This window comes from Meleagris gallopavo, chromosome 17, assembly GCF_905368555.1.
Source record: "Meleagris gallopavo chromosome 17, MGAL_WU_HG_1.1, whole genome shotgun sequence".
Taxonomy (NCBI): domain Eukaryota; kingdom Metazoa; phylum Chordata; class Aves; order Galliformes; family Phasianidae; genus Meleagris; species Meleagris gallopavo.
This window is the reverse complement of record NC_139420.1, coordinates 9,406,291-9,422,618: the sequence shown is the minus strand read 5'-3', so window position 1 is coordinate 9,422,618 and position 16,328 is coordinate 9,406,291. Positions and strand designations below refer to the sequence as shown.

The following is a 16,328-nucleotide window of genomic DNA, read 5'->3' as shown; positions in this document are numbered from 1 at the left end:
AGGTGCACACACCAGTGTTTATATTATCTAACAGATTTCTCCTATCAGAAGCTGCAGGCAGCAGATTTTGGCATTAATTTCTGAAGGCCAGTGGAGTTCAAACTCTGGAAGCCAGCAGGGCAGATACTTGCATTCTAGGTTTTACTGCTAAATTCTTTTAACTTCCAAGGTCAGGGAACGGGGCTCTGCGCACTGACGGAGCTGTGGGTGTCTCCATTCGTTGTACAGAAGTGGGACCAGACAGCCTTTAAAGGTCTCTTCCAAATCTGAAGATTCTCAGAGGTTCTCCTAGGCAAGAACCAGGAGCAAACCTGGAAAGCCTCTGAAATTTTGGGGGAATATTTTCATAACAAACAACCACAGCAACAAAAGAAGGTGTGAATGCAACAAAGCCATGGGAGTTTGAAACCAGAGATTTTAACTGAGTATATGGGATGCAGTCATTTCCCTGTTTTCCATCTTGGCTGTGCAGATTTGGCCAACTTCCTCCAGTAACTGCTGAAACCATCTCACACCCATTCCAGGTGAATGATAACATCGCGAATAAAAATAACTAAAGATAATTTAATTTCAGGTACAAGCAGGTGGCACGGTACCCATCCTCCTGGCAAGGCCACATGGCTTGGCTTAAACAAGAACTGGTGACTGTTTGTACCTGACCTCAGGAGATATGCTGGAAATGAACTGTCCTTAGAAGGAGTTTCCATGCACGCAGCACACTTCAGTAGCTCAGACAGCAGTTTCTCCATCACCAAAGCAGCACCCAGTTAGGCATCTCTCACAAGTTCTCTAAGTCTCTGGGATTCCCTACTCACGGATTAACTAAGTCAACAGGTGCTGAGTTACAGGCTCAAGATTCCTATGTCCTCACAGTGAGCACACTGAGCAAACATTACAGGCTGACGTAAAGGAGCCAGTGCTTCAGCTTACTTGGGAAAAAAACATCTTGATCTTTTGACACGGATCAAGCTGCTGACTTTCCCTTCAATATCTAAGTGTTCTCCTTTGCTACTTTGGCCACTTTTACTCTTTTTAAATATTTTATTTCTCTGCTTATTTATTGATGATCCTCAGGACTGTGTGGTTCCTTCTTCCCCATTTCTCAGTGTGATTTTTTTTATGGATGTTGACAAGAGAACTTCGAATAAATTGGCCTTGCTAAGTCACAAATCAAAAATACTATCATATCTGGGATTTAAACAAGGAGACCACTCTGTGAGAAAGCCAGCATGTGATAAACACCAGTGCTGTATGAGAAAACTCCCAGAAGGGTAAGGATCTCTCCACCGAACTCTTTCTGGCTTTCCTCACCAGTACGGTGCACAAAGCTGCTGGTGCTCAGTACACAGAATCACAGAATTGTAGGGGTTGGAAGGGACCTCCAGAGATCATCAACTCCAACCCCCTGCCAAAGCAGGTTCCCTACACCAGGTCGCACAGGTAGGCATCCAGGCGGGTCTTGAATATCTCCAGAGAAGGAGACTCCACAACCTCCCTGGGCAGCCTGTTCCAGTGCTCCGTCACCTCACCGTGAAGAAGTTCTTACGCACATTCGTGCGAAACTTCCTGTGCTGCAGCTGATGTCCGTTTCCCCTCGTCCTGTCTCCACATACCACTGAAAAGAGACTGGCCTCACCACTATGGCCGCCACTCCTCAGATATTTATAAACCTGGATCAGGTCCTCTTTCAGTCTTCTTTTCTCAAGGCTAAACAGACCCAGTTCACTCAGCCTTTCTTCATAGGGGAGATGCTCCAGGCTCTTCACCATCTTTGTGGCCCTCCGCTGGACTCTTTCCAAGAGATCCCTGTCTTTTTTGAACTGGGGAGCCCAGAACTGGACACAGTACTCCAGGTGAGGCCTCACCAGGGCAGAGTAGAGGGGGAGGATCACCTCCATCGACCTGCTGGACACGCTCTTCTTAATGCACCCCAGAATGCCATTGGCCTTTCTGGCCACGAGGGCACACTGCTGGCTCATGGCCAACCTGTCGTCCACCAGGACGCCCAGGTCCCTCTCTGCAGAGCTCCTCTCCAGCAGCTCATCCCCCAGCCTGTATTGGTGCATGCAATTATTCCTCCCTAGGTGTAAGACCCTACACTTGCTTTTGTTGAACCTCATCCGGTTTCTTACTGCCCAGCTCTCCAGCCTGTCCAAGTCTCACTGAATGGCAGCGCAGCCTTCAGGCGTGTCAGCCAATCCTCCCAACTTCGTATCATCAGCAAACTTGCTGAGGGTGGCCACTATCCTCTCATCAAGGTCATTGATGAAGATGTTGAACACGACTGGACCCAGCACAGACCCCTGGTGGACACCGCTGGTTACAGGTCTCCAGCCAGACTCTGCACCGCTGATGACCCTCTGCGCTCTGCCAGTCAGCCAGTTCTCAACCCACACTTTTGTGGCCATCCCAGTGTACAACTGGTTCCCAAAGTCACTGGCTTGAGCCTTAAATTATTTTTAAGAATTCTGTGTGATGACGACCTGCTGCACAGGATTCTCCACCTTGTTTTATTTACACTGTTGGAAATTACCTTTCTCTTGCAGTGTTATCTTTTAAGGAATCTTCTTCCTATCTCTCCATTTTTCCTTCCTAAATCTAACCTCCTTGGTTCACCACAGTCCATGAATCTGAAGAGCCAACCTTCTTAGTACCACACGACCCTTCCTCGAAGCTACAAACCTCTGTAATGCAAAGGAGAGGCACAGTCTCTATTAAATGCCGATCTGTCTCACATTATAAAGTGGACCGTGCCAAAGTCAGGGAGCAGAAACACAGTCAGAGCTCTGGGGCTTTCATCCTGACAGCAGCACACCACACCACTCCTGCCAGGCCCAAACTCACCCGCAGTTCCCTCCGCATGAAAATCCCCGCCACCCGAATAACGACAGAGGACAGTTTTCAAATAATTTATTAGGAATTTAAAACTGAAATCTGGAAAAAAAGGGTTACAGGTGTGGAGAGAACAAACATTGGAGTGTAATAACTTACTGGCTTAAAAACACAGCTTTATTTCTTTTTAAAAAAATGCCCACCCTGAAAGCGGAGCCCCAGCCTCCAGGCAGTGGCGGCACTGGCCAGCGAGTGACTCACAGCCCAGCGGCAGCACAGCTGGCCTGGGATGTCTGGAGGGGGCACAGAAGCAGTTCAGCGCATGTACCAAGAGGGAGGAAAGCGCTGTCCGCAGACCCAAATTTGAAGTATATAGAATAAAAATAAACCCAATAAAATGCAGCTCTTCTTTCATTAGGAAATATTTAAAAAAACAGACATACAGACTCTTGTCTCAGTAACAAAAATTATTGCTTTGTGTTTTCAGTACTAATCTGTTAAGTACCCTCTTACCTAAACAGAACTCTCCAAACGTATCACCCAGGTCAGGAAAAGCTCCGGCACACAGGGGGAGGGATGGAAGAGAAGAGCCCTGTGGGCACGATGGCCCTCTCAGTCCTTTTTCAAATACCCCTCTCCCTTACAAGGGATCAGTTTGGGGGAAGAGAGGGAATGATTTTTAAAACTTAAGATGAAGCTGTTATTTCCCTGGGAAAAGAGTTTGGCTGCATCTTAATGAAAGGCTCAATCACCCCCCTTAACAAGGTCTTTGGTTCACTGAAATCCAGACCCAAACCTGCCCCGTGTGCTCCTGCTGGAGGCTTCCCCTGGCACAGCGTTCCCCGGCTGGGGCCTGGATCGTGCCAGGGGAAGTCCCTGCAGGTTCTGGAGAAGGGACCAGATCACCTCCGCACAGCACAACGGACAAATTCCCACAGTCTTCAGAACACAGAGTAAAGCAAATGGGAAGCTGCGATTCTATATTTCATATAATCCCTGAGAAGCCCTTAACCCGCCCCCAAATCACCACCCTAATGCTTTTCTCCCCATTAACAACTCCCCAACCCAGCACCCTGCCCTTACAGAACAACCATCCCCACCTCCCCCCGGCCCTGGCTGACTCCCCTTCCAATACCCTCGCCTCCGGAGGAGGATCCCCTTTCCCAGGCAATCTTGACGCAAGCGATAGCGTTTGGAGAGTGGATTCCTTTCAAAGTAACCAAGACAAACGGTGGCGGTGAAGCCCTTTACCTAAAGCCAAACCAGACACTGGCACTACGGAGCCCAGTGACGGAGTCTGTACATCGAGCGATTGGAAGCAGCTTTAACCCGCTCAGCAACACAGCCGATGGCCGGTACGTCTCACCCCACCCCCACCCCCCCTCTCATCTCATCAGAGGTCTTAAAATCTTACAGTAAAAGGTGTACAAAAAAAGAACGGAGTCCTGTCAGGATTCTGCTGGAGAGTATTGCTCACACTGCGGCACCAAGTCCAGGACCTGGAGCTGCTCCTCGGAGCCAGGCTGCGCGTGGCAGCCAGGTTCAGCTCGCGATATTTACATATTATACAGGAGGAAAAAGAAAATCCCACGTAAAACTAAACCTAGGAAAACAAAATTCTTTCAGCTGTAAGATAGTGTTTTTCACTTAGCAAAATATACATTTGTTTTGTTCCATAGCGATGTCCAACGTTTTCGGATCCTTGGAGTTTCACACTTTTCAAAGCCTCACATTTACAAAACAGAAACAATTAAAAACAGTTTCTTTAAAAAAAATAGAAATACATCAGTTCCTCTCAGCTTTTGCTCTCTCTGCGTCTCTTTCTTTCCTTCAGAACTGCATTCTCATTACATACCGTGCTTTAAAAACACTGACGACAACAACAACAGAGTTGAAAATATTCAAAACAGTTTCAAAGCCAAATAAAAATACTCCTCGATAAAAACTACCTAACACAATCACAAAGCCAATTCATAAAATATGTCTACTAGCTCGGGAAAGAGCAAACAACAAAAAGAAGGGGGAGCCCCCAAAAAAAGATAAAAAAATAAAATAAAAAAATAAAACTAACAGCTAGTAAAATAAATAAAAGAAGAACCGGTGGGCTGGGGGCAGGGAAGGGGGAAGCGTAAACCGTCGGCGGTTAGTAAGAAAGCGAGATGATCTCCTCGGGTTCAGTCCAGTGTGGTCTGGTCAAAGGGAGAGATCAGGGCAGGGCGGCAGGAGCCTGGCAGCCAGCCGGCAGGTGTGCAGTTTGATTCAAGAAGAAGGGAACCGTGGCTCATCCCCCGAGGCTCACCAGACCCTCCAGCCGCTGTCCTCGGTTGGGTCACTGGGGAATCTGTGAGACACAGCAGGGGAAGAAGGGGCAGGATCTAGAACACCCAACAGCTTTTCCTTTGGGGCTCTCGTCCAGTGTGGCTCAATATCCGGACGTGACCCAGCACTGACTTGCTCTGTACCCTGCTGGCATGGCACAGGGCACAGCAGAGATGCTTCCATGCGTAATGGCAAAGTTCAGACCCAGGAAACAAGGTTCTATGCGCTCTGCAGCTGGCCTGCCCCAACCTGCAGCACTCTTGGTTCCACTCTTGGCTGCAAAGCAGGGTCCTGCCATTTCTCCAGCACTCAGCTCAGCTCAGGCTGCTGTGGGCCCTTCCCTTCAAGTTTTTGCTCTCTTTTTTGAAGCTTTTTTTTTTCTTTCTTTCTTTTTAAGCCAACAAAATTCAGCCATGTTTGCAAAGCAGAAATCATCTCTCTCAAGCCCAGCTAAGCACCAGAAACAAACTGATAAGACTCAGATCCTCCCTGCCCTTCTTCTCCTAGACAGGAGAGGAAAAATCCTGCGCAGCAGACCATGATGAGGCAGCCATGAGAACAAGCAGCCATGCAGAGGAGGCTCCCCCAGCCACACAGTTGAGTCAGGCTTGCCATGGGATCACCTCTGGGCCATGATTCTGGCCATCCCTGAAGACCTTTCCCTCTTTCTGTCAGTGCTCTCATTTCCTTTCCATTTGCATCCAGATGCTAAGTGATCTCTTGACAACACTCTGCGCCTGCAGAGCACAAGGCAGGAAGCAACCTGCCTCGCCTCTGGTGTGGAACAGAGCCCTCAGCTGGCCAGAAGATGTTTTGCACAGGCTGGATTGAAGCAGCAAGCCTCCCAGCAGCTTCCACATTTCTTGCTGGGAGCCCAAACACAGGGACCAGCTCAGAATGTCACTTCTCCCACTACCCGCTCCTGTCTTACCTCCTGCCTCCTTGGTCCCCAGCTTCAGTGATACCCATTGGTAAAAGCTGTTGCAATCAAGGGACCCTGCACGGAAGGAGATAAAACTCACTGTTAATCAAACAAACAAACAAAAAAAAAAAGCCAGGAAAATTACTACCGACACAAATTCAGTCATGGCCCAGATGCTAGGAAAGCTGGCTCCAGTTGGAGGTGGTAGGTACAGAGAGCCCCAGCAACCTGAAGGAAACTATGACAGGGCCAAGATGAGCTCTCAGGTCAGACCAGGGAAAGGTCTGGAGATCAGGACCTTGACCAGGCTGAGTAGAGCCATTGGAGACCGGGGATGCAGGCTCCAGGTGAACTACTGCATCCTGCACCAGCAGCGTGCAGCCTGGGGCTCAGCAGGTGGCAGCTCTTAAGAAGAAAGCAGGCTGCCCAACACACTGCTCGCCTCCATCACCACACGGAGATGCAGTCCTTCCCCCTGTGAAGAGCCCAGTGAGGAACACTCACCCCTAGGCTGTGGCCAAAGCCAGTGCTCGGGGCTGGACTGGCAGCGCTGATGTAACTGCTGACCCCTGAGTCCTGGTTGGCGGCTCCATAAAGCTCTGCCATCGGCCCAGGGCTGGTGGTGCCCAGAAATCCACCGGTGCGACTGGGGGTGGAACCTACAGGAGGCAGCAAAACTACAGAGTGAAAATCCCAAAAGTGCAACCCCGTCCCACCCCCCTCCCACAGCCCACAGCAAACCTCCGTGGCAGGACAGCGTGCCAGGGAGGGAAGTGGCAGTTACCTGTCCCTCGCACCACAGCTGCCGCAGCCGCTGCTGCTGCCATTGGTCCATACGCAGTGAGGGGGATTGCTGCAAAGGAAGGAACAGGCATCTCAGGGGCACTGAGGTTACATGGTGAATTCCTCTACAGGAGCCTTTGTTTCCTGCTGCAAAATACCAAGGCTGCAAAGATGCATCAGCCTAGTGCATCACACAGCACATCCGTGGACGAGAACAGGGGAGCAGGCAGCCTTGTGTTGTTGGTTGCACAGTGAATGTGCTGCAGGGGGACACTCCATGCTCTGCTAACCCCACCGCCGGAGCAGCCGAGGGCGTGATGTGAAGAGCTGAACCAGAGAGCAGTTTCAGATGTATCCATTGCTCCTTATCTTGCAAGGTGCAGTTACATCTGAAGCTATAGATCCAGATTTAGGCTATAAATGTGGAGAAATCCAGTAGCACAGGGACAGTAGCTAGCAGCTCAGTGTCCAGAGGCACAATCCCCTCCTCTCTTTCCTTTGATACTAATATTTGAATAGCCTCTTTCTACCTACTTTTCCGGTCAAGACTCACCATCCTCTCCACCCAGCTTTCCTCCTGAACTGCTCAACCCCTTGCTCCTCACCGTAGAACAAAAGAAGCATATACCTAGGGAGCAGGATCTAGAAATGGCTTAATTAAAACAGTAAGTCTTAATTTATACATAGCAGTTCTAATTCTCAATTCTAGTGCCAGAGGCAACCAACCCTCAGGGCAGGAGGCATCTAGCCAGTGTGTTTCTCTTTGCCCTTAAAATGACTGGGTCAGCATTTCATGCTCGAATGTGAAATTCACTGTGATTCTGTTTAGAGCACCATAAAAAGAGGTCAGAACAAATCGATCTTGTTAAGGCTGAAATCCAGACTAGCTTATAAGGGAATATTTAGTAGCAGGCACCACCAGTCTGTTTCAAACAAACGTCATATGGGGCTTCTGTCTGGGTTTTCTGCTCATCCCAGACCCTGGGCCAACATGAGTGTGTTGCAACTCTGCAGCACCCCCAGAGATGCTGTTCTGGGGAGGAAAGGCTGCTGGCAGCCACCCTTCTGCCCCACCACTGCTTCAAGGTCCTAAAACACGACTGAATTAATATGGTTTTAATGAGAACGGAGGCCAGGCCTCCTCACAGACTCTGATTCTTTTTCCAGAAAAACCCTTTCTTGCTTTTGTAGTCTGCCTAAAGAAAAACAGGTTTGTGTCGTGATGACAAAGCACCTGCACACTGTCACCCTGCACACTGGAGCAATCATCCCTGTTTGTGCCATCCCCTCAGCTCAGTCCCACTTGCCAAGCCCATAGACATCAAGCACAAGCACTCGCTCCAAGGCACAAGGGCCCTCAAGCTAGCAGGGCCTTTGTAGGAATGGAGGGGCCCTGCACTTTGTGGGACCAGCTCCAGCCTATACATGGGAACTGCAGCTCTCGACCCAGCCAAAAGGCTGCACAGTGGCTGCTTAGCAGTAGGTAAGCGTAATGGCAAGGGAAGAATGCCACAATCCCCAGCTGGTACTTCAGTAAGGCACTCAGAACTGTAAGCTGCCATGGCACTCAGCCAGGAGAGCAGCATTAATAACTTCTTGTTTTACAGAGCCCTGGTACGCCCTGGCTGCCAGTGACAGCAGCCCCCAGGCAATCACCTCCACAAGGAGAGGCACAGTCCTGCCTGGAGGGAAAAGAACTTTTGCCAAGTCATCAGCGCTCCCCTGCAAATGTTACGGGGTTTGCTGGAAAAATCACACATGTACATACACACTGGACCTAAATCTCCTTCGTGTGGCAACCAAAAGGCTTAGAGTTAGGGGTCAAGTGCACGTGCAGTTGCATACATGTTATCAGGGAAGTGTTTTATTGGGAAAGTTAGGATTTAACCTCTTCCTACTTCCCTTAGGACAATTTGTGCCTTGGTGGCTGCCAACCTCAGCAGACTCCCTGAGGACTGACATGGTTTTGTGCCACAGAAAGTGATTTCAATCTTGTTTGTACTGGTAAATCCAGGAGAGCTTCTCAAGAAGCTTTTCCACATCCCCATTGCAGAGAGATTCACACCCTGAAACAGGTGGGGGCAAGGAAGCTGGAGAGCAGGAACACTATGGAAATGAGATGGCACAAGGGGAGCAGGGTGCTACACAAAGCTGGTCTTCTACAACAAATACCATGGACACAACAAGGCTGGGGAAAACATGGCCATGGGAGGGAGAGTCAACAGAAGGAGCATCACCCAGAGAGAAAATACCGTACGTGGTCCGGGGCTGAGGATCCAGAGGGAATTTACACTGTCAGGACACTGAGTCAGGACTAGTTCCTGGAGAATAGCCCTCTGTTTCCATTTCTATCCACAGTACCCTATGGGCACTGTGGGACTTCACCCATTTCCTTGTGCAGGATATGTGGAGTGACAAGGAGTGCCCCACACCTTCCCCTCCCTCCCAGCAGTGCAGTACTTGCCCTTGCAGCAGATCAGGTTAAGGTCATATGTAGACCTTTGAGGAGCCACCCTGCCCTCTGGACTTTTCCAGCTCTGGTTTACATCCAGTGCAGGGCAAGGAGCTAAAATGAGGCAAGCAGCAGGAAATGCCACATAGGAATTACATGCCTTTACTTGGTATGACCTGCACTGCCCTTCCCAGAGGCAATGCCCTGGGCTCTGATTCCCTCTCCACCTTTCCAGCCGCAGTTTTCAACAGAGTTTGTACAGATGGAAGAAGAAATAAGAAACATTTCCAGTATAACTGTGCCAGGCTGCAGAGCAGCAACACCACTGGAACAGCCCAAAGCCCCCTTCTCCCAGCTTGTGAGTTTAGGAAATGAGTGGGACTGACCTGTGAGCTCAGGGAGGACGGGGGCACTCGGGAGAGGGGTCCGCTCTACACGGAACTCTAAAAATGAAATGCAAGACAGCTTAGGAATTTGTCAAATGCCCCGAAGGAGACCCCGCAGACAGACAGCAGCCAGGGCTGCTGGAGAAGCAGCCTGCAGCCAAGCTGCAACCAGGCAGTGCCATTTCTAAACTAATTTATAACTGGTGCTGAAAGGTGCTGGACTCCTGCCCCAGAGGCTTTAAGGATGTATTTATCCTTAGAACAAATCTGGCAAGGCAGAGCAAATGCAAGCTTTACCTGTGGCTCAGCTCAGCTGCCTCAGGCCTGCCCTGGAGCACTGCTCCACAACTCATCAGATCTGAGCCCTCAGCTGCAATGGCAGTAGGTGCTCAGTGTGTGCCAGACTCAGCTGGGCACGGTTTTTATAATGAAACACTCCAAACCACAATGACCGAGACCCATAAACTGGACTCACAGAGCTTCCAGGCAGCTAGGAGGCAACAGCAACTTTCAGCCACAGACAGCCTGGGCTCACCACAGGCAAAGAGACAACCTCCCATTCCCAGCCCCTAACACCAAGACTTCATATATAAATCATTAAATTGAGAGTTGAGGTCAGGAAGGGATGCTCAGAGTTGCCACTTCTCTAGAAAATAGCAAGATGGTCTTTTCTCTGAGTGTGCTCTGCCTCAATCCCCAGGACCACAGAGGAGGGGGAGGGAGAAGAGGCCCCATTCAGCCTGGAGCAGCTGTGGCACAGCAGGTTCCAGCCATTGATTGCAGGGTCTATGCTCTGAGCACATGGTGGGGCCAGGAGCATGACACTACCCAGTACACAGGGGGCCTGCAGCCCACCGCCCCAGCAGATGTTCTCCAGGGGCTAGAAGTGGCCCAGGCACTGTTCAGAAAGCAACTAACATTGCAGACATCTCTATTTTGGGTGCCCAGCAGTTCCCAAGCCCATGAAAAGCTACACTTCAAACTCCTGTGTTATTTTCAGAGCAGTGGCAACTCTGTTAAAGAGAGACAGACACACATAAAGGCAGCAGACAGGCAGAGCTGCAGGGGCCCTCCTGTGTAACAGCAGCAGCCCTACAGAGGAGGCTAACATGAAGGGCATCAGAGCAGCCTAGGGCTTTTCCTGTCACTGGGGTGTGAGGATAATCCTAATGAAGGACAGGCTGCTCCCACCTATTCCAGGGCTTTTCCCCTCCCCCTTCCACATCCGTCTCCAATTTAAACAAAGACCAAACAGGGAGGAGGGTAAAAGGGGCACAGCCTGGGTCACGGATCATGCCAGCGAACCCCATCACCTGCAGGCAGACAAAAATACCAAGCAGGGAGCACCACTCACCAGGGAACTGGTAAGTGTAACCAGGTGCAATGCCAGTGTAACTTCGACTCGCGTAGGTGGCAGCTTGGAAGCCTGGATAACCTGGGGGAGTAGAAAAGTGCTGTTACTGCAAGCTCGCAGTGACCTCTGTGACTAGCTGCTCACAAGCAACAAGGCAGTGTTAGAACAAACAGGACTAATATCAGAAAACCCAAGAAACTGCTGAGGCAGAGAACAGGATGTATGTGAATCTGAGCTTTAACAGGCCCATTGGATTTTTTTTGTCACTGCAAACATGTAAGGACATGGAGGTTTCCTTCTCAGAAGCTCACAGCTTGCAGACTAAGGCTTTCTGATGCATCAGATGCATTTAGGAACAGGAGATCAGGGAGGTGGCGGCATTTGAAAGGCTGAACAGCTCTGAGTCACTTAGAGACGCCGGGCAAACACAGGCAGAGTACTTCCTGCTGGTGCTGGGCACAGTGCCTCCCATTCCCAGGAAGCCATCCACCCCTACAGGCCTATGGGAACACAGGACATCGACTCAGAGATGAATATTTGATTTGAGATCTCCCAAGAAACAAGTACGTGGATTTTGCAATGACTCAGCTTGAGTCTTGCTACTTGAACATTCAGACGGCTCGGAAAATGCAAACCATGGGCTGGAGATTTGTGTTCCTACATAAGTCGAGTGAAAACGGTGGGGAGAAAATATGCCCTTTTAGGAGTTTTGTTCAGTGGCTACCTGAACTAATTCATCAGAAAGCCTACAGAAGTGCAGGAGGAAGATATTTGGGCACAGCTGAACTGAATGTGGAATAACCTATGTCCTATTCCACGCTGGCCATTAGATACATTCTCACACTGCAGGAATACAAACCGAGCTGCGGAGGGCACAGGGCTCCCTCCGGACAGTTCCTCCCTAACGCAGGACTGCAGGACAAGTTTGCAGTTTCTCCAGATGCCACCAGAGGGCAAGTTGTGATCACAAACGGTCCCGATGCTCCCAGCGTCCCCAGCCCCGCAGCAGGGAGAGCTGCCCTTGGCCGCCCTGCTCGGCTCAGCGCGCCAGGAAGTGCTCTCAGAATAAAGCCTCTAAGCTGCTGCCGGGCACGACAGGGAGCTGGGGACGAGATCCGTCCTGAAGCTTACCCAGCATGCCGATCCCGAGCATGAAGGCATCCATCCCGTAAGGCATGACTCGGGACCGCCCTCGTGCTGAGCCCGTTGGGGACATCACCTCCTTGGGCTGGGCTTTTTTGCACTCCACCTGCCAAAGAAAGTGAAGATCAGACCTGGCTGTGACTGGCACAGAGCATTCCCACTGGACACACAGATCCTAGGCTGAGAGCTGGCCAGGCCGCCACTTGGATAACACTTCTCAGCCCCAGCCAGTGCCACCAGCCAGTCCCCGTGTCCTTCCCCAGGTGCCCTGCATGCTGCCAGCCTCCCCTTTGCTCTGCAGACACAACAGACAACGAAGAGCTCAGACACTACTCTTCTCCTGTTCCACACTCGGCCCTGCACAAGGGCCTCAAAGCGTCATTTTCCTCACTTCCAAATGAAGGTAACATTCTTCGGCCACTAAGAGGTTGCACTGTAACTTCAAAACCCCCAAGAACTACGATTCCTATTAGCAGTTCAGTCATCTCCCCATCGTGCTCGTTCACAGCACAATGTTTCCTTCCCAGACTGGCTGCAGTGGGGAGAAGAATCAATTCCCTGCAGCAGAGAAAATGCCTCACACATTGCCCCTGTGCCACTGCTCTGCATCAGCACCTGTCCCAGGCACTCACCATTTTGTTGTTAATCTCATGGAAGTGGATTTCACATACTTTTTCCACAATGTCTTCACTTTCAAATGTGACAAATCCAAACCCTGAAGAAAAGGCAAAACTTCTCGGTCAGGCCAGAGCTCTACAAAGTTGGATCCCATTACCTACAGTCTCTTATTGGTAGAAGAAAAGGAGCCGCAGGCTTCATGGACAGTACAATCCAGCCCTTGGAAACGGCTGCCCCTCGTCTTCCTTCTCCAGCAAATCCTGCCTTTGTGTGGAAGAAAACATGGCCATCCCATATGGATTCCCCTTTCCTTCTCTTTTTGTACCTCCCACCCTCTCTGAACCCAACTGCTTTCAAAACCAAGTTTTGTTTTGTTTTGCTCTTTAACTTAACTATTTGCAAGACAAACCACATGGCTGATAATGCTGGGGAGGATCCCAGCAGACGCTCACACAAAGAGAGCTGAAGAAACGAACAGCTGCTCGCCAGGACATCCCCATCCATGCTAAATGCACCAGGCCAGCAGTAACAACCTGCACGTTTCCTCTTCAGCCACTAGTATACCACTGGTACAAGCAAGCAAGCATCAGCAGTGCAGCTGTACAGAGCAAGACAGAGCTGCACAGATAACCCACAAGCAAACGGATTTGCAAAGTTTCATCAAAGTAAGTTTAGACTCTGTCACAAGATAGGACAGCATATCCCCAGTCCATGCCTGCACCTCCTTTCTCTCACCAAATCCTCTGCTGACATTTTTGGCAAACACCAGCTAGGGTGGGCAGACTAAGTTTAGCTGACTGCAGCTCTCTCTGAAATCTGAAGGTGGAGGATCTCTAAATTTCCTATATAACGAGATCAGCACTAAGCAGAGCTTTCCGCTTCCCACTTTCCAGAACTGGCCTGTTTCATGGTGCTTTAAAATAACTTTTAAGAACAGATGGGGATCCACTACTCTGAACCCCACTTTTTTTTCCATGTTACATGTGAAATCACTCTCCACAAACTCTTCCTGTTCTGTGTCCAGGTAGTTATGGACCATTCATCTCAATATCTATGAGTGGGATACCTCAGGAATTCAAGAGTGAAATCCTGATGCCAAAATGAGCCCTGAGACCAGCCAGATCTCTGCCAGGCCTGCTGCACCTCACACTGCTGACGTGGCAGCATGCAGCTCTCCCTGTTCTTTCTGAAATACCCAACAATTCTTTTGTTAACTACTGACTGGAAGGTACCCATGGAGTAACAGGGGTTACACCATTTATTCCCTTTTAGGATGAAGCTGGAACAACACCTTAAGGTAGGCAACCAGAACAGACCTAAAGGCTTTTGGAAAAAGACAAAAAAAAAAAAAAAAAAAAAAAAAAAAAAAAAGCAAAAAAAAAACAACAAACCCCCACACCAAAAAAAAACCACTGTTTCTGCACAAAGTGTAGCAAAAGCAGAATGAAGCGTCCCTTTGCTGATCTGGGGGCAGAGGTACTTGGAAGTGTTTCAAACAACCCAGACAATGCTCTAGCACAGGGCTGCTACCGGCCCCGATTTGGAAGATGCCAAGACCAGGTCTGTAGATTAAGTTGTCAATAAATCTCTGAACTAATGCAATATGGGTGTCAATCCTTGCCATGCACTGAGGCAGTCTGAAGACACACTTGGAGGATAGGAGACAAGGATACCCATGGGTGGGTTGGGTCCAGACACAGCAAATATTGCAGCCTTGTTCCCATCCTGTAACCAGACTCCATCAGGACTTGGGTAAGAAAAGGTGACCTGGGAGTACAAGCGGGCTCCATGCCGAGGAAGGGGTGAGAGGCAGGCAGTCTTCAAGGCTCTCATGTCAGCGTTCCTGGAGCTCGGATTACGCAGGACAAGGTAAGACACACTGCAGGCTGGAGCCATAGAGGTAAGTGGGAAGGGGAGGGGGCTGCCTCCTCTCACATATCTGCAACTCATCGAGTTTACAGCACAGGAAATGCACTGGACAAAAGCTCTCTGTGCTGCAAGGGATGCTGGTAAAGGATGCAGATGCAAAGGGATGGGGCAATTGGAGGCAAGATAAAGAGCAGCTGCGACCCGTGTGCCCTGCTGCTGGGATACCAACCCCTCCCTACTAAGGCAGGAGGAAAACCCTCCCTACTTCCCACTCCCACAGCCAGAAGATCGCTCTCACCTCGGTGTCGGTTGGTTGTCTTGTCAAACATCAGCATCGCATCATCCACCTGCAGAGAGAAGGGCTCCGATCAGATTATTGCTCTTGTCACAAATATCACTGACATATTTACAAAGACCTGGCTTCCCAAAACCAGAGGGAATAAGGACAAGACTTCCCACCCGCACGAAGGAAACAGGGTGTGTGCAAACTATGCTTCTAGTACTGCACCAGGCTCATCCCCCAGTACAGGCCGACGTTCCTGTCTCCACAACTGAAGCTCCCCCAGCTCAGGGCAGGTGCTGCTGGGCTGAGCCCCTCGGCCCGGCCCCAGGCCCCACCAAACCCCCCCTCCCCACGCCACAGCCAGCGACCCCAATTGTTTGCCTGCAGCTCCAGCCGGGGGGCAAAGAGCAGGGAAGGCATTGTTCCCAAATCCCAGCCTCAAAGGAGAGGAGAATTAAAGGGGGGGAGAGAAGCAAAGCTGGAGAGGGGAGAGGAATAAGGGGCCTCCCAGCGACAGGGGAAGCGGAGGCCTCAGACAACAGAGCCTGCCTGGGAAAGCTGGGAAGCGGCCCCCGCCCCCACCCTGAGGAGCCTTTCCTCTAAGTGAGGTTTCCCACTGCTGGAGGCTGTAATTAGAGCAAATTTACTGCAAGGCCTGAGCGAGGGCTGCCTCCCAGGGGGAGGGGCGGACGGCTCCCATCCCCCAGGACCAGGGGCTGTTCTCCCCCCAGCAAGGCGAGCCGAGCCCCCTCCCAGCGCATCGCATGACCGCCTGGTGCCACTTCCCCCCCCATCTTCCCGCTGGGCGTTTCCTTGCACAGACACATCTGCACCGCGCCGCAGGTCAGGCCGAGCAGGGTTAAAAAATATACTTCAATCCCCTCTGTGTAAGCCCCAGTGTAAACCTGTCCCACTGACCCATCCCTCCTCTCTAATACCACTGCCTTAATCCGATTATGAAACTGGACGTGCAAGTGCTCGGGGGAGGTGACGGCACTCTGCGTCCAGCAGCTCCCATGTGCAATGCAGCCGCTCGCTGGCTCTGCAGCGGGACAGCCCACATCTGCACCGCCACTTCGCAGCACAGGCACAGACTGAGCTCTTCCCTTTAGCCCCATACCAACAAATAGGGCACCCGGCTCGGCTCGGAGCCCCGATGATGGCAGGAGCCATTCCTCACGTTTCCAGCAGCACCATCACGAGCACACAGACGTCAGCACCGATGCCCTTGGGCTTGTCCGACACATCCGCTCTACACGAGCGAGGTGACAACAGACAACCTGGCTCCCGCTCCTCCTGCCCTGGTGTCCCTCTGCCAACACAGCACCCTCAAAAGGCCAGGCAGGCACAGGGCACGTGGCCCCATA

At 50.8% G+C, this 16,328-nt stretch overlaps 1 protein-coding gene across 2 annotated transcripts in view; it reads right to left on the bottom strand.

Moving 5' to 3' along the window:
• Window positions 1-2,893: 2,893 nt before the first annotated feature.
• Window positions 2,894-16,328, bottom strand: part of MSI1 (musashi RNA binding protein 1) — a 28,390-nt gene continuing 14,955 nt past the window's right edge. Inside the window, exons 7-15 of one of the 2 annotated variants that reach the window (XM_085238261.1) lie at window positions 14,977-15,025; window positions 12,824-12,906; window positions 12,180-12,297; window positions 11,049-11,129; window positions 9,695-9,751; window positions 6,858-6,926; window positions 6,578-6,750; window positions 6,083-6,148; window positions 2,894-5,173 (exon numbers count right to left, since the gene is read on the bottom strand). In XM_085238261.1, coding sequence (XP_085094387.1) covers window positions 6,107-6,148; window positions 6,578-6,750; window positions 6,858-6,926; window positions 9,695-9,751; window positions 11,049-11,129; window positions 12,180-12,297; window positions 12,824-12,906; window positions 14,977-15,025 — 672 coding nt within the window. In that variant the 3' untranslated portion in view covers window positions 2,894-5,173; window positions 6,083-6,106. The remainder of the gene's footprint in view (window positions 5,174-6,082; window positions 6,149-6,577; window positions 6,751-6,857; window positions 6,927-9,694; window positions 9,752-11,048; window positions 11,130-12,179; window positions 12,298-12,823; window positions 12,907-14,976; window positions 15,026-16,328) is intronic. The other variant, XM_085238262.1, reaches the window with a different exon arrangement.